Raw genomic sequence first — 23,458 nt, 5'->3', positions numbered from 1 at the left:
AACCACCGTGACTTACACCACTCCACCGCATGCAAACACTCAGACACACAAACACAACACTTTCCATCTCACACACACACACACACACACACACATACGGTCCAGACCAGTCAAACAAGGCTCGTGGGCCAACTTAAAGCCCAATCTCGGCTGTGTGGCGCTCTTCAGAATGTGAAGCGTGAGAGGGCGAATGTTGCCCCGTTTCCGCCACAATAAAATACTCTGTTATGCAAGAGCATCTGACAGCCTGTGTTCGTCTCTGATGAGGACAGTTGGAGTTGATTTTACGCACGATAGCCTGTCGCGCCATGCAGAACCACTTTGGCCAGAAGAAGCAGGAGGCACCAGGCCTTTATCCTGAATGGGATACCAGAGCCAGGGAGACTGAGGCTTCAGCGGCTGGTGCAGTGAGGCTGTCAGGGTGAAATATGGGGGGTAAACAGCAGCCCAGTGGGCAGCCATATGTCGGGGCTGAGGAAACAGCAGCTTGAGGAGTAACTGAGGGAAAGGTCAGAGAGGTGGTTTTTAACTGGCTGTTTGTGGAGGAAAGTTTGTTTTGACATTTTGTGAGCGGGTTCTTTGGCAGTTGCATTAAACTGTACTTGCAAAAGCAAACTTCGAGGGAAAACATGCAGAGGAAACAAGAAATTCAAGCTTTAATCAGCTACTCAGCCCTGATAAATTACTGAAGTAGGAGGTACTGTAGAATTTTTTTCATTTTGGAATTCTTACGCAGAAATTTGGAGTTGCTGGAGGATTCATCATCAAAATGAAGAAAACAATCAAATACTGAACCCGAAACAAAGCCAGTCCCCCCCCTCAAATTCTAAGTAAAAATAATTCATGAGTCACCTTTGCTGCATTGTGTAGATTTAAAGCCAGTCCGTGTGCACATCAAAAGATTCTTCTCATTGTCTCAAGTTTCTCCACTACATGTACACTGATCAAGTCTATAGTGGATATTTGAAACTGTGCAATGGGATCCCCTGGAATGGATGGAATCACAGATTTCTTTAGGGCTTCACAAGCTGCAGTGGTTTGGGGGCTACGTGGTGTCCCCTCCTGCCTCATCCCTCTCGCTCTGCCAGGAAATTCCACCTAATTAGGCAGGGACTGGTTGCTCCAATTAAACTCTGGCATTCCTGGGCCGTGTGATGCATTGTACTGGGCTTTCAGTGAGAGTGCACTGCGCATACAAGCTTGCTAACAACGCACAACAACTTCAGTGCACCAAAAAGAGTTATTACGTCAAGAGGTTTGGCAAACAAACACCAGAGAACTGATAGTCTTTTTCAGCATGAAAAATGACTATGGGGCAGTTTTAAAGGTGTGAAATGACAGTTTCTCTTTGGGCATTTTTTTAAAATCCCACATAAAACAGCCAGCCCTGGCGTGGCGCTTTGCGATAAAACACATTAGCAGCCTGTGAACAGTTTTCATTCGAATTACAGGAGCAACACCAGAGAGCAAAGCAGCAGTTTAGTCAAACAATTGGATTGAATAAGCGACTTTTCACTTTTAACTGAAAAGACTTTTCCAAATATAATCTTATTTTAACTCAAGTTAAATAATTCGATATTCTTTCCACCTCTGACTAAATGTATCCAAAGAAACTTAACATGTGATAAACTCTTTCACCACACCTGCATCTCATGGCAGAGCAGATAAAACCTGCCAGGCTCAATCACCCACACCCTATCACCATCTGTGCTAACTCCTCATAAGTCAAGTTTCTCTTTGAAAACAATGAGCTCATAGTTCACTGCGATACTTCTCTCCTCAACGCCGGTTGCTCTGTGGGAGCGTTGCTTTTAAAAGGCACAAATACAGGATGACAGGCTACTGGGATCCCAAGCAAGGTTGTAAAGCAGAAGAAAAAGGAAAACATACCTGATGACGGGGGTAAAAAGGCTATGAAGGCGGCAGAACAGCCGAACACCCTGAGGAAAAAAAAAAAAAAAAAACCAGGAAAAGCATGACAAGTTATTTCAGGGATGTGTGTGTGTTTTAAACCGAATTAGTCTCTACTGTTAAACCTTTACCTTGGAAATAACATCATGCATGTCACTTCTGGGGTGGTAGGTGCCATCGTCGTAGCGGAAGCGGTACAACACAGGCTCAGGCTTGAACTGGTGCTTGTCTGTGACTGGGAAAAAAAAAAAAAACTATGCTATTCGAAACACGAGGAAGCTGACAGATCTGCCAGAGTCAGAGAAGAAACAAGGAGAAAAAAAAAAAGGCAAAACCCCTGGGAAAATTATTTGTTTGGCTTTAAATTTCCAAAGTATAACAAGTTTAAAAACTTATTCAAGCGAAGCAGAGCTGTGCAAAGAAACAAGCTGACAAGAGGAAGACTCCCACCTCATACAAAGCCAGCACTGATAACACAGCTGCTCATGAGCTCCGTGCCTCACTTGCTTTAGGGGGACTTCTACAACGACCCTCCAGCAGTAATAAAAGCTGGCTCTGTATTCTTTGTTGCCACCATGCAGCTTCCATTAAGGGCTCTTATGAAAAGATATTCTATCGTTTTTCTCCTTGCGGACCTCCGACTGCACCGAGCGAGCTCAGAGGGCCTCGGAGTTATTCCTCTCAGTCAGGGGTGGCTTTAAAGCCCAATCTCATTTCTCAGTGAGGAAGCAATAAAGTGCCCCTGAGTGATTTAAGCTAAAACTTGACTTGGGGCACTACTTTTTTCAGGGAAAAAAAAACGCATATATGCAGAGCAGTTCGCACCACTGACTCTGAATGCAAAGCATTAGCCAGCTTAAGCCTCATGCATCTACACTGACACTTTTGTCACATAAAGAAACCGAGTAAATATTACACAAGCGTTAGGACAAGAAGAGATTAGCATTTATAATCCCTTACCTAAACTTTGTGTCAAAGGAGTGTTTAAATGGAACACCTGCTAAGACATAAAAAAGACAGCTGCATCTACACCGTAGACTTCAGCCAAAGAGTGAAATCACTGAGAAACTGTGTGTTGAATGACGAGTGTTTTTTTCCCACATAGCTAGTGGTTTGGTTAAGCGGTGGCGGGCCATTGCATGCTCTACACTGTGCGGCCCAAAGTAAAACAGACGGTGGTGGATTTGGTTCCAGATCGGGGAAACCAGAGGGCGACGAAGCGGGTCCAAGAAGAAGAGAAAAGAACCAACCGTGGTGGATGATGCCGTTCTCTAGCAGAGCTTGACCCAGATGAACCCCTTCTTCTGGGTTGTCCGTCTCGCCGATTTCCATCAGCCAGGACACAAACTCACTGGAGGACACACAAAACACGACGTTGGCATAGCAACACACATGCCCACTTACAGACAGCACGACAAAAAATATGTGGAAAAAAAACCTATAGCACACAATGAGTGTGATCGGTGGAGAGAGCTTGGAATTCACCATGTGAAAGGGAAGCAGAGGACTGGAGACGAAACAGACTTTATAACCCACTACAAACAACATTTACTCTAAATTCATATGACTGTTATGGCAAGTGGCACTATGTCGGAATGATCCATTTACTGTCAAGAGCCACATTTGTTTGCTAAAACAACCGGCAGGCTTTAGTTCTCTTGTTTTGTCTAGTTCCACTTCATTTATTTTAGACTCACAGCATAACACAATCAAACACAGTGGATTCAATTAGATCTTGGGAATTTCTGATGATGGAAAACACAAGAAAAAAGGAAACAAACCAACCACCAGAAGCAACAAACAGCATCTGACGGTTTGATGGCCGAAATTAGCTAAACGGGTTAATTCACAGTTATTTAATGTGTCGGAGAAAAAAAAAAATAGACTGACGGAGAGTAAGAGGACAAAGTAAAGAGAGGGGGGTTGACAATGGGTTAGGGTTAACCCAGCAGTAGTCTATCTGATTATATCCCTGATGTCCTGTCTCCCCACAGAAGCCAAACAAACACAGCCAGCAGCATCATTGGAATTCTCTGGAGCTCGCTTCCAGGCCGCGATGGAGGCCGTCTGGTGTCAGAGTTGAGCCAAAAGAAGCATTTTACAAAGTTTTCGGAGAGACAACAGGCCAAACTGCCCACTTCCAACATCTTACACTCTTTATCCACTGATCCTTGACGTCTTGACTACAGGGGAAACACACAAGCTTTTGACAATGATAATTTATCAAGCTGTATATCTTAACCACTAAAGCCAAACACTGGATTATGGAGTTTTCATGGGCTCATGCTCCATGTGCGGTACATTAAATTAAATATATATCACTAATTCCATTACTTTAAAATAAAGAAATAAAATGTACACATTAACAATTTGTTATTTTAAGCAGTCATTGTGTAGGGCCATTTCTGTGGGCAGGAATGACCCCCTGAAGTGTTTTTTTTTTAGTCCAGGCAAAGCTGAAGAAGCCTCTGGTTGAACACATTATGCTGTGTAGAGCAGCGTTTCTCAATCCTGGTCCTGAAGGCACCCCACCCTGCATGTTTTCCATGTTTCCCTGCTCCAGCACACCTGATTCAAATCAATGGGTCAGGTCTTTAAGCTCTGCAGAGGGAGACCTGACCCATTCATTTGAATGAAGAAAATTTTAAATCTATGAAGAAATATGAAAGGCTACGCTAGAGCTTGTAATGATCTGCGAGGCAGTAGGTGATGGGACACAGGTTTATACTGGATCCAATTTCCAAGGAAAGTTTTCCCCTTCAAATGTGACAAAGTTGAACTAACCAAAGACACTGAAGGCGTTTGTGCTAATCATATAAGTGACTTGGGAAGGCATACCTTGCATACCCCATCTATAAAACTTAGCTTGTCTCTGGGCCCTTCTTTGGCCATCAGCCGCACTCTCCACACTTTTTCATGTACCCGGAGGCTTTAACAGTGGCAAAGAAAATTGCATTTTGTTACTTTGCAGCCTGGACATGGATTGATCTGAAGAAAGAAGTCAAACGAGAAACCTCTAAAACTATTGATGGATTTAAGGATATGGTAGAGAATACGGTGAAGGAGACATACGGTTATTTTTTATAAGCTGGTCACTGTTATTTTAAAAGATGCTGGGAGGTGGATGTGAAATTTTGCTTCTTGCTTACGGTAACCGTGGCTTCATTTGCACTCAACAGATTTGACAGCATCAGTGGTTTAAGTTTCAGTGAGGCATACAGTGTCTTTCACATCCGTCATGACAGACTGACACTAGTGTCTGTCATATAAAGCAAACACACATTTGTTTTTCTGCTTATTTTTATTTTTTTTCAGGTTTTAAAATGGGATGAGAACATCTGGCTGGCGGGCTGTCACACACATTTCCTTTGATGAATTACTCTGTTTCAGCAAACTAACCACAAATACGATCGTGCCATTCGAAGGGGAGGAGCCGGAGGAGCCAAAATAGCCCTAAGTCTGAAAAAGACAAGTCAAGAAAAAAAAAAGAGGAGGAGGAGGAGTGCAAGGAGAATAAAGGCAAAGCATTTCACAATGGGAGGAGTGGGCTCAGTTGAAGCCACGGGCAATGTGGTTTTCATCAGAGACATACGATGCTGTTTCTCATTCGACAATTACGCCTACATGTAATCATCTCCAAAATCATCCCAGACTGGGGAAGTACAGAGGGGCTAGAGATGTCTTTTTACCCACAAGTGGTCATCCAGGTGTGGTGTTTAAAGGGTAGGTTTTCCAAAGGGAGCTTTCTCTGAGCAGCTTTCTCACCACTTGATCTCAGCACTCACAGAGATGACCGCATAGGACTAGCATTTGATCCTTTTAATCTTTTCAGCTGACAGACCCATTCCTTCTCCAGACCACAAGGGATCTGGTGTTGTCTGCATGGAGTTCAAGAGAAAGTAACTCTTCGTTCCAAACCACCATGCCATGTAACTCGGCCACAACTATGTCCAATTGGAGTTTTCGGGTTTTATCTTCTCTTTTTTTGTTGCTCTTCGGGCTTTTAAAAATAACAGCGATTTCGACAGGATTGTTTAAGCTTGGTTTATTTTCATTGTGACTATTACAAGTCAAAAAAGCTCTTAAAAGACTTGATGTTAATGGAAAACACCGGCCATTCTGAAATGTACTGAGAGGGGGGGGGGGTTACAAGACAAAGAGTTTAGGATTTCAAGACTAGAAACAGGAACACAGGTTAAACAGCATTAAAACAAGGCTGTCATGTAAATACAATTCTATGTCTGTAGAAAATCTTCAATCCATTAAAAAAAAAAAAAAAAAACGCGTTTTCAATTTTAAAGCTGCTGCCAGATGTTTGTAGATTTTATCATAATTAGCTTTTCACCTTTTCATTCTCGCAGCACCTGCTCCTGACATTGCCCTGCAGTGTGGGAAGCACACACTGAGAGACAAACATTTTTAAATAGACTGCATATTAGCAGAGTTTCCCCAACTTTACTTTGTATTTGAAGGAAAAACGGGAATATGACACCAAGTTATCTATATCCCGCATGATAAAAGCAACTGAAATGGATGCATCCTATCATTCATCCTCATAATAGTCCAAGGAAAAGGATTTTTGGGAAAAGCATCACACTAAAAGCACGTATTTTCAGCCATTTCCAAATCCACGCTGGACAGACACGCTCAGACATGTAAAGAGACAGGTGGAAAATGGCCCGACTTTCCAGTGAAAATGCAACAAAATGAATGCAGTATACACAATGTGCCACCTTTGGCTAACTTTGACAGTAGTTACCTCATGGATTCCTAAGCCAGGAGCTTAATGTAATCTAACATGGGCGAGGGAGAAGGCGGGCAGTCAGCTGAGCCACACGGGGATATCTCCCTCTGATTTATGACTGGCATTCAATAGCCGATTCTTCCCCAGACACCATACCAATAATCCTTAAATAAGATTCATAGGCTAAATCCGTCTGGATTTGATTTTCCCATGACTGAGTCTGCAGATATACACAGACTCTCTTGAACGCATGCTTTTTTTTTCCCTTTTCTTCCCAGCTGCTGCTCTTTAAAAATCCTTGCCAATTTAAAAATCAACTCTGCACATCACACTGTTCAAGACCCCCTACTGTCAGCTTAGCATCTTCTACAAAGACCTGCAAATCTTCCAAGTGTAAACATACAGAATATACAGTAGATATCGATTCTGGCCTCTCTAAAAAGGGTCATGACACAGTCATCCAGTTTGGCACTCACTCACTGTCTGGCAGTTACAGAGACAACCACAGGATTTGTTTTCTAACCAAAGCGTCGAGATTGGTGGCGGGAGCCTTACCTTCCCAGGAAACACTTGGGGAACGTGGTGAGCTTGCGTTTCCGGTCCTTAATGAGATTCCCTTTGGTCATAAGGTGGTAGAGTTTCTCTCCTTTCTCTGAGACCATCACCCACGTGTCCTGCTCCATGCCAAGCCTCAGACCTGCGCAGGAGAGGAGGAAGGGGACGGTGCAAATTGCCTGTCAGTCTCATTAGCATTAACACTCTTTGCACTTAGCCCTGAGCTATTCAACAGTCAAACTGGAAAATGTCTTCTAATTGCTAAGATAATTAGCAGTGTCTGTCCTAATAGTCTGAGGCGGAGTTCACGTCAGACGTGAAACATTTATCTAAAAAACTAAAGAAAAAGAAAAAGAGTAAGTGAAAATATGCTGACTTTGCCATCCATTCTTACAAATCCCACATACTTATCATTTCAGTTGTCTTGCTATGTACTGATTTTCCCCAAACACAACATAAAGTATATTTTCAGCCGTTCAATTCTGTGACGTTTCCCTCTCTGATTCCATTAAAAGTGAACCAGCTTCAGCCTCTTACTTTTCCTCCGCTCCCTCTCTTTCATGATGGCTTCCAGCCACTCCTGCTTCTCCTCCGGGGTCTTGGCCATGCAGACGAACCACTTGTTCTTGGCCGTGTTGTGGATCTTCCAGCCGTTGTTCACAATGTTCCCGCTGCTGTGGTAGTCGGCTGTAAGGCAGAGGAGGAGAGCGACACAGACAGAAACAATCGTGACTCTTCACATTTTATAAAGTCCTCTCTTTGCAAGGGGTGGAACGGCAAGAAATCCCTTTAAGGAGTCATGCATGCGCAGAGTACTTTTTCCATGTTTGAAATGCTGTCAGTCTGTGGTTGCACTGCAAACACAGTTATTGGGAAGTTGGGTGCACAATAAATAAGGGTTGCTGCAAAAAGCACAGCACTGAGGCACAAATCCAATTAACCACTTCAGAGAAACCAAAGCCGGCACACAAAACAAAATCAAGTAATAGACAAGAACAGGCATACTTGATTAATTAAGGCCCTTACAGTGGTGTGTTCTTCAAAAACCTCCATTATAAATCTGCTCAGAATATCATATGCAAACACTGGCCTCAAACTTGTTTTTCTAGCCCTACTCTCGTCCTCAAAGTCCTGGTCCTCCTTATCGAGCGACTCATTGATTATCGCGCTTGTTTTTCAATGAGATAAACGAGGGGACGCACATGCAGATGAAGGACCATCTATCAAGCTTTCCAACTGCGGCGCTGCAGGTCTCAGAAGGCCCCCCTCCGACCTGATGGGTGATATCAAAGAGGACATCCTGTACTTTTGGCTTTGTCCCTTTGCTTCAGTGTGTTTTATAGCTCTATTCTGAGTCTTTAAAGTCAGCTCACACCATAGAAGAAACAGCTCCAAAAGTACCCGAAACACCTTGACGGCAGTCAATGGCTTTCTTCCCTCGCGATTTAGGTTTCCTAGCTAGAATTTTAGACCAATCAGATGTGCTTTGACCAAACGATGTGCTTTTAGAGCGATGAAGAATGTGTAAACCACCTCTACCAGACTTAACCAATTGCAGTCACAAGCTGATTATAAAACGAGCATGACATGAGCTCTTTGAGAATGCCAAAACCACCAGGACATTGAAGTGAACTCTTAAGATGTAGTTGTATTCATATCATTGTTTCCATCTCTGGGGGAATATTCTAAATCTCTCCCCAGCTGACTTTTGGTTTTTCCCTGTGAGGCCGTAACAAAAAGCAAACCATTACAATCACCAATTGTAATCATGTCTAAATACATATATAGTGTGGTGTCCTCTCTATGGAATGCCTCGAGGGCGTGTTTCAACCTCAAGCAGCAGAGTGTGTGCCTGGGAAAAAAAGTCGAGGCACTTTCATTACATAGGAATCCAAGCTAAAATACTCCTGTCGCCCTGGATTTCAGATTGAGATCTCCCGCCTGTGGTGCAGAACACCCACGAGTTTCTGCACTGCCGCCTGCTTCACATTTTTATACTCCTCTCCTGCTCTCCCTCTAGCTCCAAACCCATCCATCTCTCACCAGAAACACCAAATACTACTGCCCCTCCAAGTCTGCTGGAAAGGAAAAGCTGGCTTCTGCAAATATAAATCATAATCAGTGCCTATGAGAGGCCAAGAGACACAAGGCTACAAGTTCACCAAGGACGAGCAGCAGCAGCAGCACATTCCAACGATATGGAACCACAGATTTTAAAAACTGATTTTAGGGAAATGATATCGGTCAACTTGCACGGCTCACCTGTGCCATCGTCCACATTTTCAACCTCCATCACCTCGGTGTTGATCCTTCCTCTGAACAGGTAGCGAGGACCCTCGGTGGATGTTTTGCTGTTTTTCAAACGCCTTCAACAAAGAAAAAAAAAAAGCGGGAACAAACCGTTTAATCTTTAAATGTTAGCTTATGAAGTGGAAATATTCAAATTCAAGATACATTCAGGAGGAGAACAATGTTTAGGCTTAAGAGAAGCTATTGAATTTTGAGTGTGAGGAAACACACTTTGGTCAATAAATGGCTCCGATTGGGTGCATGACCTGACGACACTACAAAATAACACAAATAGCACGTCAAAGCAGGTGGCAGCTGAGCTGGTGGTGGATAAACGCATCCCGTTGTTAGCAGCTGCAGCAGTATGAGCAGCAGCAAAATATAAAGGATTTTGTACAGAAAAGCTTATACATCAAGTGTGCTGCCTACAAAATAAACTAAACACAATCATCCAACATCAGATTCCTGATTCCACAAGCTGATCGTGACATTTTCTTTGACACACTGACTCAGAATTGTGTCTGAAAGATGGCTTTACAGAGAAAGAAACATACATCCAAAGACAGTGGTTCGCCTTGATTAAACATTTGTAGTTAAAAAAAGAAAAAAAGGGGGGAAAAAATCCATTTCTAATGCGTTCCTTCTCCATGTTTCTACATCACCCCCTAATATTTCTCTCTACTCCCGAACAAAAAACACTGAAATGTTTCCCACGGAACACGAGTCCATTTTCTAACGAAAAGTAAAGGAAGGGCTGCGGTGAACATTGATGCTGCGCTCGGCTGAACTGCAGACAAAAACGTCAGGAATAAAATGAAAGATTTCCTTCGGACAGTAGAATCACCTGTTTTTCTTCTTGCAATAGACCAGAAGCTTGTCGAACAAGAAGAAAATCCTCTCCTGTATGTTCCCAGCTGAAATCTTCAGCAGGACACCCTGCATTAGCATCTCCGTGCACGTGTCTGTGATGTTGGAGCCCTGGAGATGGACATGGGGGGGTCAAACAGACAGAAAAAAACAAAAAAACAGAAGGAGATTTGGACATAATTGACACATAGTGGAATGATTTGTTAAAAAACTTCAAACCGTTTAATGATCATGACGTAAATTATCTGAAAGACGGCTCTCGTTGCCACAGAAAGTTTCAACCAAATATTTCTGTTCCGATCGGTTCAAATGTAGTATCTGAGCAGGAGGAGGGATTACAGAGCCCAGCCTTTCCTGTTCCCTCTCTCAGGGGTCTGTGAAAACACTCCCTGCTTCCTCAGAGCAGATTGCTGTGGGACTTTAAAACACGGGGTGGTTAATAGCTTCTATAGAATAACATCCCGTCCAGTCAGACTATGTGTTGCATTGTCACGCCCGGTCACATACTGGTTGAGGCTCCTCCTGCAAAGTGATAAAGTGTGCTGTCTTTTCCCCAAGCTTGTCTGCTCTGGGAATTTATGTACCCCGTTTGATCAGTCCCTCAGAGCTAAAAATACCTCCCATGCGCACAGAGGCGGAAAATGTGCTAAGCATTTCCTCCTGCTGGAGACATCAGCGGGCCAAAACCTTTCGAGCTTTTTCCTTCTTGCCCTCTTCATCCCTTGCTCCTCCTTTTCCTCCTTATGATCAGTTCTCACTTTTCTTCCCCTTCACTGTTCCTCTGTTTATTTTAGTCCTTCCTCCATGCTCCTTTTTAACGCTCCCACTCTCTCAAGTCCCTTGACCAGATGTTAAACTAATTTGCAGCAGTCGAATGTGTGCACACCAGACACACCAGAAACCTGTCTTGGTCAGCTGAAAGTGCCAATATCACACCGCGACAGACCATAAAGTTGCATTTCCTTCATGGCAGAACCCACCCTTCCTCTGTGTTTCATGGCAATTTTAACAGAACACCCCCCCATCCCATCCCATTTACCCGCTGCGGCCTTTTTAGTTGTTTTTTTTTTTTACTCCTTTGCAGCATTTTTTTGGTCACACTTCATATTAATCCTCTTTGAGCCAAAGCAGCACTAAGCAACATTTTAAACTCGTAATTGTGTGTTTCATCCAAGTTCCTGCACTCTATCTTTGTAGCCAAACACTGCCAGACACAACAACTGCAGAACTGGATGACGAATTATGAATGGCAGAGCAGAATGTGTCATTAATCAAGGAAAAAGATGAGAGAATTTCTGCATCTAAAGAAGCCAAATCAAGCAAAGCCGACATCACAGACAGAACAGAAAGTAAAGTTGAAAAAAAAAGGAAACTACCAAGGAAACTACCACCCTCAGGTCTAAAATTACAACATTATTATGGTACACTAGAACAGAACACAGACACTTGCAACGCTAACCAACTGGCAATCACTGCCCTGGCAAATGCTGGCAGTCGTCACCATGGTGACCACTTCGGGCCGTCGCCCTGTCCATCCCACGCAATGAATGCAAACCTGCCAGGAGGCCCCCGCGGGTGGCCAGCAGTTCAGCTCTAACGAGCAATCATCCCGGCCAGAGGAGCAGGAAGGGAAAAATCTTGCAATCGCTCCTCATCCCTCCATCATTCCTCAAACACCCACACAGAAAAACAAAGTGCATCCATCACTCAGTTCCTCCTTTGCCTCTCCGCTTTTCTCCCCCCTCGCTCTTAGTTCCATCTTGTTTGGAGCTGCAGAGGCTGGCGTGCAGCAGTCAGAAGGTCCAGCTCCAGAATGAGCTAATGTTTATAATTAATAAAAGTGCAGAGGGGAAACCGCATGGTAGCTAGAGCCAGAACTATGTCGAGTACAAGATGTCACCCCACCCAGTGCTGAGCTTCACTCTGATTCCACTGTTCTTGTACTATGTAGCTGTTATTTTCGTACTCTTTCATTTCAACTCAAAGAAAAGTTAAATGAATTGTTTGGTCATTAATTTCTTTAAAAAAAATCTATGATATTATTAATGGATTCAAGATGGGGTTCTAGTTGTCATAAGAACCGTCCAGCTGTTTATGTTTCAGCCGTGTATTTTACTCTGAAGCACTGTGATGTTGTCAGTGATCCCAAAGCAACACAAAAAAAAACTAGATAATCTTGGTTAAAAGGAAGGAAGTCTAATCACACACTGCTGTATCTCGTCTTTCTCGTATCTGGGTTGAAAGTCTGTCTTCTGTCCAGTATCTGCACAGACGCTGTATCACCACTGGCAGCGTCTCTCTGTCTGAATTTGCTCAAGAAGCCTTCAGGCCTATTTTAAATGAAGCCAGGTTAATTACATCCACATCCTAACCTCTTGTCGCACAAGACTTACTGCTGCCATCTCTTTCCCATCATCACAAAGCCCTACTTGGGGCAACCTATAAGTCAAGAAGAAAACTTATAGAAACCAATTAAAAAAAAACAAAAAGGCAACCCTAAACACCAAGAGGAGCAATCTGCCCAGTGATGACTGGATCGGTCACCCCAAAGCATGACAGCTCCAACTATACGTTCATTCATGCAGAAAGAATTTGCCCATTGTGAACATAAGTCCTTGTTCCCTGAGAGTACAAGAACGCTTAAAAAGGCTACAAAAGTCACGCCACTTGGAATTCTTGTTAAACTGCTGGCACAGAGCTGAGTGGCTTTAAATAAGTCATGACTTTCAGCTTTGGTCAAAAAAAAGCACACGTGAGTTTAAGAAGACAGGAAAAAAGAAACAAAAAACATTATGATGACACAGGCAAGAAGTCAACGCTGTGTTTAAAGTAATTGGATTATAATAAAAGCGTCGAGGCCCACCTCCCAGCCCTCAATGTGGGACTGCCACTCTTCTAAAACCTCCAACTTTTCCATCTGTCTTTTGGCTTCATTGATGCTGGAGCACACAGCCTTCATCACCTGCAGAGACTCCTGTACCAGGGCGTAGTCGTTGTGCTTCTTAGGGGTCCTCTTCAGCAGCTCCTGTCACACACATATTTGTACAGATGAGCATATTCACACTCATCCAACTTTTTTTTACAAGAAACAAGCCATCTGGAAAACATGGCTCTCGAGTTGAGTGCCACTGCATGCCACAGTCTAGCAAAAGCAGGAGGAATCTCGTAGTCTTAACTCAAGGTATTTGAGCATGTCAGTCGTTCGCCACACGGCTGATTTACACTGCTCTGGATATGTCTGCAGCCACTGATGGCTATCTGTGTCACTTTGTGGGGAAGAGGAGGCCCTCACAGCTGGAAGCCTTCAACTGGCAGAGCATCAGATTACCCCCTTATTATCATAACATCTTTGTGCACATGCTGGTGGCTGTTTAGAGAACGGCTGGTTGAATTAATAGATCATAACAAGATAAATGAGATGGGACAAGCTCAGATCGCCGACTCAAACCAGCCTTTGAAAATGTATCGCATTTCGCTCACGTTTCACGTTGGAGAAAGGAAACGTCTAAACTAACAACTGGGAGTGCAGGTATGAATGAGCCCAGTCAAAGTGTCTGTGCAAACAGCTGGGCCGCGGGGAGGTGATGATAGGTCGTGTTTTATTCCTGCAACGCGGTTGTGCCACAAAACTAAAGCAGAGACGTGTCAGGGTATGAGGCCAGATGTGAAGAGGACAGGGGAGCCCTAACTAATGACTGAGGAGAGGAAAGTGATGTACAACAGTGGCCGCCCTGCAAGACACGGTTAGCCATACTCACTCTTAGAAGCAACGGGTACTTGCAAATCCTCTGAATAGGAGCTACCAAGTATCCTTCAAGTGGGACTTCTGTGTTTTTTCTGCCTCCCAGCAACATGCAGTTCTAGTGGAGAAGAGAGAAGGTTAAAAATGAGCAGGGTTTGTGAGGCTGTAAGGCTCAGCGTTAACTGTTGAAGTCCAACGATGTATTTTTAACTAAACATCAGCAGAGAATTTGATGTTACACTCATAAGCGTGGTGTTACAATAAAGACCTGAAATAAAGAGTTTCAGAAGACTTTATGCTGATGTTTGCCAATTAGCACAGAACACAATATGATATTTATGATACAGCAGAAGTCGTGAAACCAGAATACAAGTGGAACATGACAGATATGCAACATTAAAAAAGTCAGACAGGCATTTAAATTTGCAGCTGCATCTGCAGAAAAGCAGTACAGGCTTTCGTTTTGACACGGCAACGTACAACTGTGCAAGAGGCGCAACGCTGGACGGCAACTCAAACATGTCACATTACAGCATTTTTGTTGGGAGTTAATCACAAACCACTCGGTAGGAGACGGCTGATGTAACCGACTGTGATTTAAGAGTTCTGGGAGTTCGGCACGGTTTGTTTTTAGCCGCTCTGTTTACAGGATACAGCGTTTGCCAGTGAGTCATAGCAGGCTCAGCATGTACAAAGCAAAATTAGCAAGAAACGGGAGAAAAATGGCAAAAGGACTCATCTGGTTACAAAGAAGAAAAACAACAACAACGCACTTGAGAAATGAGACAAATTTATCAACGTGGTACGATCACAAAAAGAGATCATACCCGTGTGATATTTCTTCATTCATCTGTAGTTTTGTAATAGAGCCGAGTTGTATGGTGATCATCCCAGTGTCAGGCTGCAGGATCAATGCATCTCTACAGCCTTCCTTGATTACAAAGGACACTGAGAAGTGACTATGACCTTCCAGTTTTCACTGCTGCTCTGCAGAGAGCAGAGGTGAAGGAAATGGCCTGAAGTCTAAGGAAGGAAGAAATATCTACAGCCCCTCACTTCAAGCTATAGCCATATGACAATTCATCAAAAAGTTGTGGAAATAGCTTTGTCTGGACCAAAGTGGAGGCCTGATCATCCAGATTCAGCAATGTGTGGGTTAAAAATTACAAGGTAATAATCATTCTCACGTCCCCTCTCACCTGGAAGTTAGATGAGATGCTCTTGAGTTACAATGTAAACACTAAACCAGACTTTGCAGCAGTCAGTAGGCCAAAGGTTTACAGGAGGTTAGTGGATATCCCCTCCCTGGTCACCACAGGGCACAGGAGGTGACCTGAGGTATATCAACACATGGCCGGGTGCAGCCTGGACTGTAACAAGAGACCCGAATGGCCCTGATGGAAGACCTGGGCTCCAGAGGGTCAAGGCTACAAATCAAAGTCAATTAATGGCTTGGCCTCCTTTGACTGCCTAGATTACAGACGGACACCGACAGTAAATCAGACATGGAGATCCTGCCGCCATTCTTCTTTAATGACGTCTAAAGTAGGCGCACAAAGTATGCTTTTCAGTTGTCAGTCCATCAGTTACAGTCAGAGAAAAAGGTCATGCGGTTCCCAACAGAAGCAGCTGATCAATACAGGTAAGTCCGGGGTTAGATTTTAGTGCATCTGCTGCAGATCTCAATTTCTATTCTTCAAACATAAAGGGGTGACTGGATGCGTACAAACCTTCAAAGCCAACCTGGAAAAGGTGAAAAGTGCAAATGAATCGACAGTAAACATCTTGCAGGGGAGAGCTTTCAAGTAATAAAGGGGGGAGCATTTTCTCCCCGAAAAGCGTGAGCCAGCAGTGTAGATGTAGTCATCTCTTGTTCTGGCAACACGACGCTCCCCTGTGGAAGTGAAAGTTTCTAAGAGCAGCGGGACAGGAAAAGGGAGTCCGCCCACGCATGGGGCAGAGTCGCATCAGCTGTCAGACGCACTGGAACATGGAGTACAGGGTTTGACGCTGTCCAGCTGCTGTGTGTGGGTGACTGTGTGTTTGTGTCTGACTCTGGAGCAGCCTCAAGTCTCCATTGGGAACAATGAGGCTTAGAAATGACCTGCGCTTTCAGAATTTTCAGCTTATCGTGTGGATGTTTGTCGCTGCTCAGGAAGTCTTTTGTGTTTTTTGATACCAAGAAGCAAACACAGTTTCAAAAACAGAGGTTTTTCAGACTTGATCGTACCCAGTTCAGCGCTGCTTACAGCGTATGTGCACGCATGCTTCAGCCCACATGAGATACAGAGGTTTACAGTTCTTCTCACCAGCAAACATGTCCTGACGCTCCTGATCTTATTGAGCTCCAGCAGCAGCTTCTGGGCCTTCTCGTGATTCCCGCAGTATTCGTCATAAATCTGAAAACGGCTCCTCTGCACGAGACAGAGAAAGTCATGGTGAGAGGGAGTAAAAGGAGCAAACCGCAGACAGTGTGACAAAGGTGGCGACAACAGCAGAATCAAGAAGCACTTTGAACTGAAGGCCAGAGTCATATATCGCACTTCTAAGGAAAGCGATTCATTGCGGCACCACACTTTTGTGTCATCTTCCTTTGCCACTGCTCCACTTCTCCAAAAACTTGTACAAAAGTCTAAAAAAAATTGATTGAGCCAAATAGGGAAATACAGACGACGCAGATTTTCATGCAAAAACTTCTATTAGATTCATGGGATTTTAAAAAACCTTGAAGCTCTACTCCGGCTATTTTATTAAAATGAAATTTGGCTCATGATTCAAATTTAATCATTTTCTCGACATCCGATTAAATTGCTCATTTTTTACTGGACCGGGTGTCGAACAGTTACCAACTCTAGTCCTTCACAGTAAAAGTAACACTTTTACCATATTTTGACATTATTGAAATTCCTCAAATCTTCTGTTTTTTGTGTGGAAAAGTGCAACAGATCAGTGCCAATCTACATAACTTTGGATGACTTTTCTCTCCATCAATTCACAGCATTTCAAGAATAGCTCATTCCTCGCATTTTCTCGAGCTGCACCATCACACGCAGTAGTTTGAAAGTTCCCTTCCTCTCAGTGAAGCCTTTGCTTTGCGCAGTTGTTTCAAGGCATCCCTATGCTGTTGTTCTCCGTTGGGCAGTGTTCCCCTGACATACAGGAAATGGCAACACATGCATGCCAACATGTGCACACTGCAACCACACAGGATTATGTAAGCCTCTAACCATTGATTTTGTAACTGGAAGACCTGACTGCGTACTTTTAACACCACACACTAACCATTTGCAGGCGAGAGTGCAGTTGAAAAGCTACAAATAGTGGGCGGAGAGGAAGAAGACGTGCATAATTACTGATTAAAAAACCCTTTGCATGACAAGTTTGGAACCAACAATGTCGTGCAGTATCCGTGTAGGGAACAGAGCAATAAAGAACCCGCTAATAAAACATTTTGTCCTTTTATCATCCAACTACAAAGTGTTTTGGACCGACGCAGCTATTTTTCCCAATCTGTCATGAAACGTTGCGACCAAGTTCAACTTTCCATAATATGTTTATCACTGGGATTTAACAAAACCCCATAAACCCAATGGGAGTTTTTCTTTCCTTTTTTTTCTGCCAATATTTGAAAAATTTGAACCAATAAGAGAACTTGAGGCGTAACAGACTCAAGGCCAGACATGGACACTGCAAGAGTTACGGTGGTGTATGAGATCTCCCACTCGTTCATCATGAATCGCATGATGTGCCCATCTGCCTGTTTGTGTGCGAGACATCCTGTCATCTGCCTCGCAGCCTTACGACCGGCAACTTTCCACCAAAGCTACTCGTATGACATGCGTGCTCCACGGTCTTTGAGAGCGAGCAGCGAGAACAGACCCCACAGCCTCTAAATCACTCGCTACAAAGTCACTTCAGAGAAGCAAAAATAGTTCTCAGTCCTCAGCCACGTGAAGAGACCTTGCTGCTGCTGCAATGACAAGCAGAGCCCTTAGAAAACACAACATTACCGTAAAATTAATAGTATGCTACCCTTATCGATTCAGATTTTCAATTTGTTGGCCTCGGGATTGATTGATTGATTGAGCGGAGTCCAAATGAAGCAGTCTGAATCACAGAGGGAGCGCGAGTTGAGCAGTCAGGTGTCCAGATGGCTAACTTTTCTGTGCTGCTGCCATAAAGCGACGGTGTTATTCTTTCTTGGAACTTTTTCACCTTGTTGTATCGCCGAATTACCGACACGAGATTTCAGTTGTGCTTTGAAGCTAATCGAACTCTCCCGATGAAATCACCTCATCATAAAACCCACTGTAACCTTTCTGCGGCACTAGATCATCTGCATTTCACCTGCGCCTCGACACCAGCAAGCCACGGCTGACGCACAAGTGGCCTCAAGTCCAACAGAGGGATGGCTGGATTTATTACGCTTTAAAAAGCTATTACATGCCAGTGCGCCTCAAGGCTCTGCATCAAAGAAATGTGATATATAGTAGTTGAGATCAGTATATCAGAGCCACATCAAGCATATCGCACATGTGCACTGTCTAACTGACAGTGCACTGAGTAATTCAGAGATTTAAATTGACAACATGTGGAGGAACTTATCACTTTCAGGAGTACTGGTGGACCCAACTGTGCATTAGAACTCCACAGAGGAATTTTGTCCAACGTCGCAGGCCGCAGTGAGCAAAGGATTATTATGGGAGGAGGATTGCATCAGGGTGAGTGAGCACCAAAAGGTGTTGAGGTGACGTTCAGGTTGCAGGAGAAGATGCATGCAGGCGTTTGTGCACGGAGCTACTCACAAAATGCAAGAAGCAGCGGCCGATTTCATGGTGAGCGTGAGGGTCGGGCTGCAGCAGCTCCTCCACCATGGACAGGAAGTCTCTGTGAACGGCCAGTATCTCCTCGATGTTGGAGAACAAAACCTACGAGAGAAAAACATGGAACTGTCAACTGAAGACAAGCATTCTGTTCTCTCCTCCGTCGCAGATCTTAAATCAAGACTTTGGCATATGCGGCTTTTTTTCCTTTTGCGGTCGCTGGTGGTAGATAAATGAACGTCTGAAGCCACAGAATCCAAAAAAATAGGTTTTTCTGTAATGAGCCCCTTGCCTCAGACGTCTTTGATTTTCGAATTTCAAAAACACTATTCGAGATACTTTAACAGCGAAGCTTAAAAAAAGAAAAGAACCACATTTTTAAGAGCTGTTGTGCAAAAACTTAGCCCTCAAGTTGGGTTGACCTCTGCCCCCATTTATGTCATTTTTGTGGCGATTTTGCCCGATGCTGGTTTAAAAAAAAAGAAACCAGTGATGTAAAATCAAAGTATGAAACCCAGAGCTCTTTCATTTATTTTTTTTACGTTTTGGGGCTAAATAATCTTTAGCTATAATAAGCCAAAAGTAAAAAAAAAAACCTCTGGAGAAGTTTAATCCCTGCGTTTCCACTCTGGAGGACTGAAGGTCTCCCTGCTCCTCTGTGACATTGCACCCATAATAACCCCCTGCTATCTAAAACCCTCTCTGCACAGCATGTTCCCAAACAAAGCATAACATGAGAGGACATATCCCAAAACACGGGGACGTGCAGTAAATATCCTCTGAATGCGTGTTTACCTTCAAAAAGTAAGCAGAAAACCCTCCCGCTGCGAGGGAGCATCCTTTATTATCCTCCAGCCGGAATCACTTATAAATAGATTATATTTGCAGCTGCTTCCTGCATCGCCCACTACTTCTTTGCTCCATTCCGATCTTGGCTATTTCAGGTTGAAAGAGCACCACTAACGAGAGTTTATTTGGCTTGCGATGTCATTTCCGAAACTTTTCACGGAGCGGGTTGCCAAACTAAAATAAGGTTCGGTTCGCAGCGGCAGAGTAAAACTTAATTACCTTGAATGTTTTTCCACGTCTTAATTATACGGTCGCATACCTCACACACTGCCACCCTCACCTTAACAGTTTCCTCTGTGATGTTCTTGTCGATTTTGGTGGCGGCGTACTGGTCGAGACGATGTAGAAACACCTGAAGCAGAGCAGAGAAAGGAACGCAGCAGTTAGCGGGAGGAGATTACTTGCTGCCATTCGATCGCTTGTTCCTCAAAAAGACCAACTGTAAAGTTGGATTTGAGGCTTTGTGTGCAGCTGCAACACTTCACCGCCACAGCAAATTGGCAACCCTCACAATGGACACCTGATACTCTCCAAAAACACAATCTTTGCACTGTATGAAAAAGAAAAAAAAACTATAATTGCAGCGCATTGTATTTCAAAGGTGGCATTAAGTGGCTATAGATGTGAGCTGGAGAGGCTAACAGGCTGTGAATTGAGACTGATGGAAAGTGCTTTGACTTTCTTTAGTCGTTCAGGGCGCTGGTTTCCCAGGATGCTTCACTGCACAAGCCCTGCGTAACCCATTTAATGCTTCAGGGCACTTCCTAAAAGTGGCTAATTAAGGAGAAACGCTTCAAATGCATTCTTAAAATGTACCCAAAAAGAAATGAGTCATCTTCTCAACTCTCGCTTTTAAAAGAGCAGCACCTCCATCAGCAGGTAATACACCGGAAATGTTGGGTTTGTGTGTGAAATGGAGCGCAAACAGAACTCCATCTTCAGCTTCCTTCACTGGCATGACACTTTGACGGATTTCTGTTAAAGCACCTTACTTCAGAGAGGCCCTGGTAAAATCCAACGTGAGGAATTTCGTCCAGTAACTCCGAACTTCCTCTCTGCTGAAGCTGAAGTTGAACAAAGACACCATCTCTGATGTTTATCTCGATGACACATTTGCATGTTAACAAGATAAGCAGCATTAAAAAGACTGTAACACCACTTATGTACACTTGCATGTTGTTTTCTTTCAGTTTCTGAGTTGCACAATTGAATTAACTTATCCTCTAAATGGCACCACAGGTAGCAACTCATCTGGGGCATTCTTTAAGTGAGATAAAGCACACTATGCCAAACCGCATCAGTAAGACAAATGACCACAGACAGATGAGAGGAAGCTGACACTAAATGCGGTGGTTGAACATTGTGACAGTCTCTTGCGTTTGAATGGATGCAAAAAGGCTGTCAAAAAGAATTTTCTAACTTAATCAAAGGCCTGTGACAGATCACACACATCCTCACACAAAGCCAATGCAACACGACAGACCGGCACAACGCAGCAGATTCCGACACCGACGCTCCTCCAGCACAAATGCTCGTTTTATGGTGATCAAACCAACAACGGCAGCTCTGTAAGCACATGACCGTCACGGTCAGACAAACTGCCTGCAGTCACCGAGTGCAAAAAGAAGTTGAATCCGTCTCTGTAGCTGCCCTTCACCGTGGGCATCCCCTTTACCGCCCTACTGAGGGCCATAATGCCATCTGTCGCCCTGTGCAGCCTCACAGCAGGCAGCCCGACCCGAGCAAGCAAACATTATACTTCCAAAAAGCAGGAACAGGTTGCTTTAATGAGCAGACAAGGCAAGAATTATTACTTGACACCAACATCTAAAAAGGGCTGATTGTAAATGCAGTGAGCTTATTGAAAAGTTTCACTTGATTAATTCCTAACAGATGGTAGGGAAGCAGTGCTAATTCAGTGGTAAAAAAAAAAAAAAATCTACATTTCCAACTAATCAGAAAGCCAATCTTGTGTTAACTTTTGTAAGAAAACAAGTCGGCATGAAAAAAAGAATTACCGAAATCATCTTAATCACATTGTATTTATGTCGAGCGGCACTTCAAAAGGAGCTGAGCAGGCGAGTGCATGAATGTAGGTTTGAGGTTGGAAAAAAAGAAAAAAAAAAGGCGCGCCTTGATAATCAGCCTCTTTGTTGCAGGGCAACTCCACGCTGATTACCATTCTGCGGCTGCCTTGCCTCGCAACTCCACCGCTCACGAGTATTAGCATCTGATTAGCAAGTCTAATATGTACAAACTCTGAGCAGAATCCGTCAGAACCAAAGGCCTGACGGGGCAAACGGCGTTTGAGGTGATCTGAGCAAAAGCAGCAGGGACTTCCATCCAAACCCAGCCTCTTGTCGTTGATGTGCGATGCCCAATAAAAGGCTCATTATGGAGTCTATCACTTCAGGTTTAATAACAAAGAAACTCTCACTGCATCTGCAAAGCACTAATTAGAATGAACATCTATAGCTATGGGGGACTCCGCTGCAAAATATAGAGGCCACATTGCAGATGCTTATCTGATGTAAACAGCATGGGGGGGGGGCATAACTGAGCGCAGTGAGTCTCAATCTGATTCAATGTTTCTGTCACACACACACATACACACACAGGTGCTGGTGTAAAACTGAGAACATCTTTCATGTAGGTTTTTACGACAAGTCTCAGGCCACAGTAACAGACCGAGCTATTGTTCAGGCTGTTCCTTGAATTGTGCACGTTTCCGACTTGATTTGTTGAACACGTTTCGTCCGAAGAGACTGCCAAGATGGCCTTGTTTAGTGACCGGCCCTGCAGACAATGAATGAGAATTTGTGGATACAGCAGCAGCAGGGCGACTGGGGCCTATGAGCCCGTTCCCAGGTGGGCAGTACTGCACCCGACACCGCTGCACAACTTTGCATCTCATTTGCAAAAGGCCGAATGAGCAGAGGAGCTTCTGAGTCCAGCACTCATGTCTTCCAACCGAGCTTTGGAAAACATCCGGGATTTGTCTCTCGTTTGCACCTCAGATCGGAGCATCTGTTAGATGGATAAAAGCTTCAAGTGTAAGACGGTATTGACAGTTCAAACATTATAGCGTTTACAAGCTTGAAAGCACGTAGAGACGTCCGCGACTGAGCTGCGACTCTTCCAAAGAGGGCGGACGTTTTTCATTTACAAGACAGAGATTTCCAGCAATCTTCTCCACGGCTGCTCTTTGTCCTCGCAACCCATATCAACAATTGAATTCCAGATGGATCCGTTTTCCTCCCTGGATGTGCTTTCTAGCAGGAATCCATCATGTCTGGGCACAAGCCAAACATGAGCCCTGTAACCTAAATTCATTTCAAAGCTCCACAGGAGCTGTTCACGATCCATGTAACTCCATTTTGTGGATTAAAATGTATTTTTTCCATATTTTGTCATATTTCTAAGATACTCTGGTCTAACAATGATGGAATGTGATGAGCTAAGAAGAGGATGTAAGTTTTCATAACAACTGTGATTTTCTTTCTTTCTTTTTAACCGTTTGTGGAAATTTACGCCCACTCTCCCTCAGACACAGAAAACCTGTGAACATGCACTGTATTCACAGACTGAGGACAACAACGCTTTGCCCATCCTTGGTCTTATACTGCGTCAGCTGCTGACAAAAAGGGACAGAAAAACGCTCTGTCAGACAGTCGTTTT

At 43.9% G+C, this 23,458-nt stretch overlaps 1 protein-coding gene across 1 annotated transcript in view; it reads right to left on the bottom strand.

Annotated features, from left to right (window-relative positions):
* The window catches only part of prex2 (phosphatidylinositol-3,4,5-trisphosphate-dependent Rac exchange factor 2), an 80,966-nt gene that overhangs the window by 47,313 nt on the left and 10,195 nt on the right, over nt 1-23,458 (bottom strand). Inside the window, exons 2-13 of the mRNA XM_072378219.1 lie at nt 20,061-20,132; nt 18,914-19,036; nt 16,418-16,522; nt 14,125-14,226; nt 13,230-13,391; nt 10,344-10,477; nt 9,473-9,576; nt 7,748-7,897; nt 7,211-7,352; nt 3,162-3,262; nt 2,043-2,146; nt 1,891-1,940 (exon numbers count right to left, since the gene is read on the bottom strand). Of these exons, the coding sequence (XP_072234320.1) occupies nt 1,891-1,940; nt 2,043-2,146; nt 3,162-3,262; nt 7,211-7,352; nt 7,748-7,897; nt 9,473-9,576; nt 10,344-10,477; nt 13,230-13,391; nt 14,125-14,226; nt 16,418-16,522; nt 18,914-19,036; nt 20,061-20,132 (1,349 nt within the window). The remainder of the gene's footprint in view (nt 1-1,890; nt 1,941-2,042; nt 2,147-3,161; nt 3,263-7,210; nt 7,353-7,747; nt 7,898-9,472; nt 9,577-10,343; nt 10,478-13,229; nt 13,392-14,124; nt 14,227-16,417; nt 16,523-18,913; nt 19,037-20,060; nt 20,133-23,458) is intronic.

The sequence above is a fragment of the Leuresthes tenuis genome, unplaced genomic scaffold, assembly GCF_036924035.1.
Source record: "Leuresthes tenuis unplaced genomic scaffold, fLeuTen1.0.hap1 SCAF_24, whole genome shotgun sequence".
NCBI lineage: Eukaryota > Metazoa > Chordata > Actinopteri > Atheriniformes > Atherinopsidae > Leuresthes > Leuresthes tenuis.
Note: the sequence above shows the minus strand (reverse complement) of the source record. Positions and strands in the feature narration are given on the sequence as shown.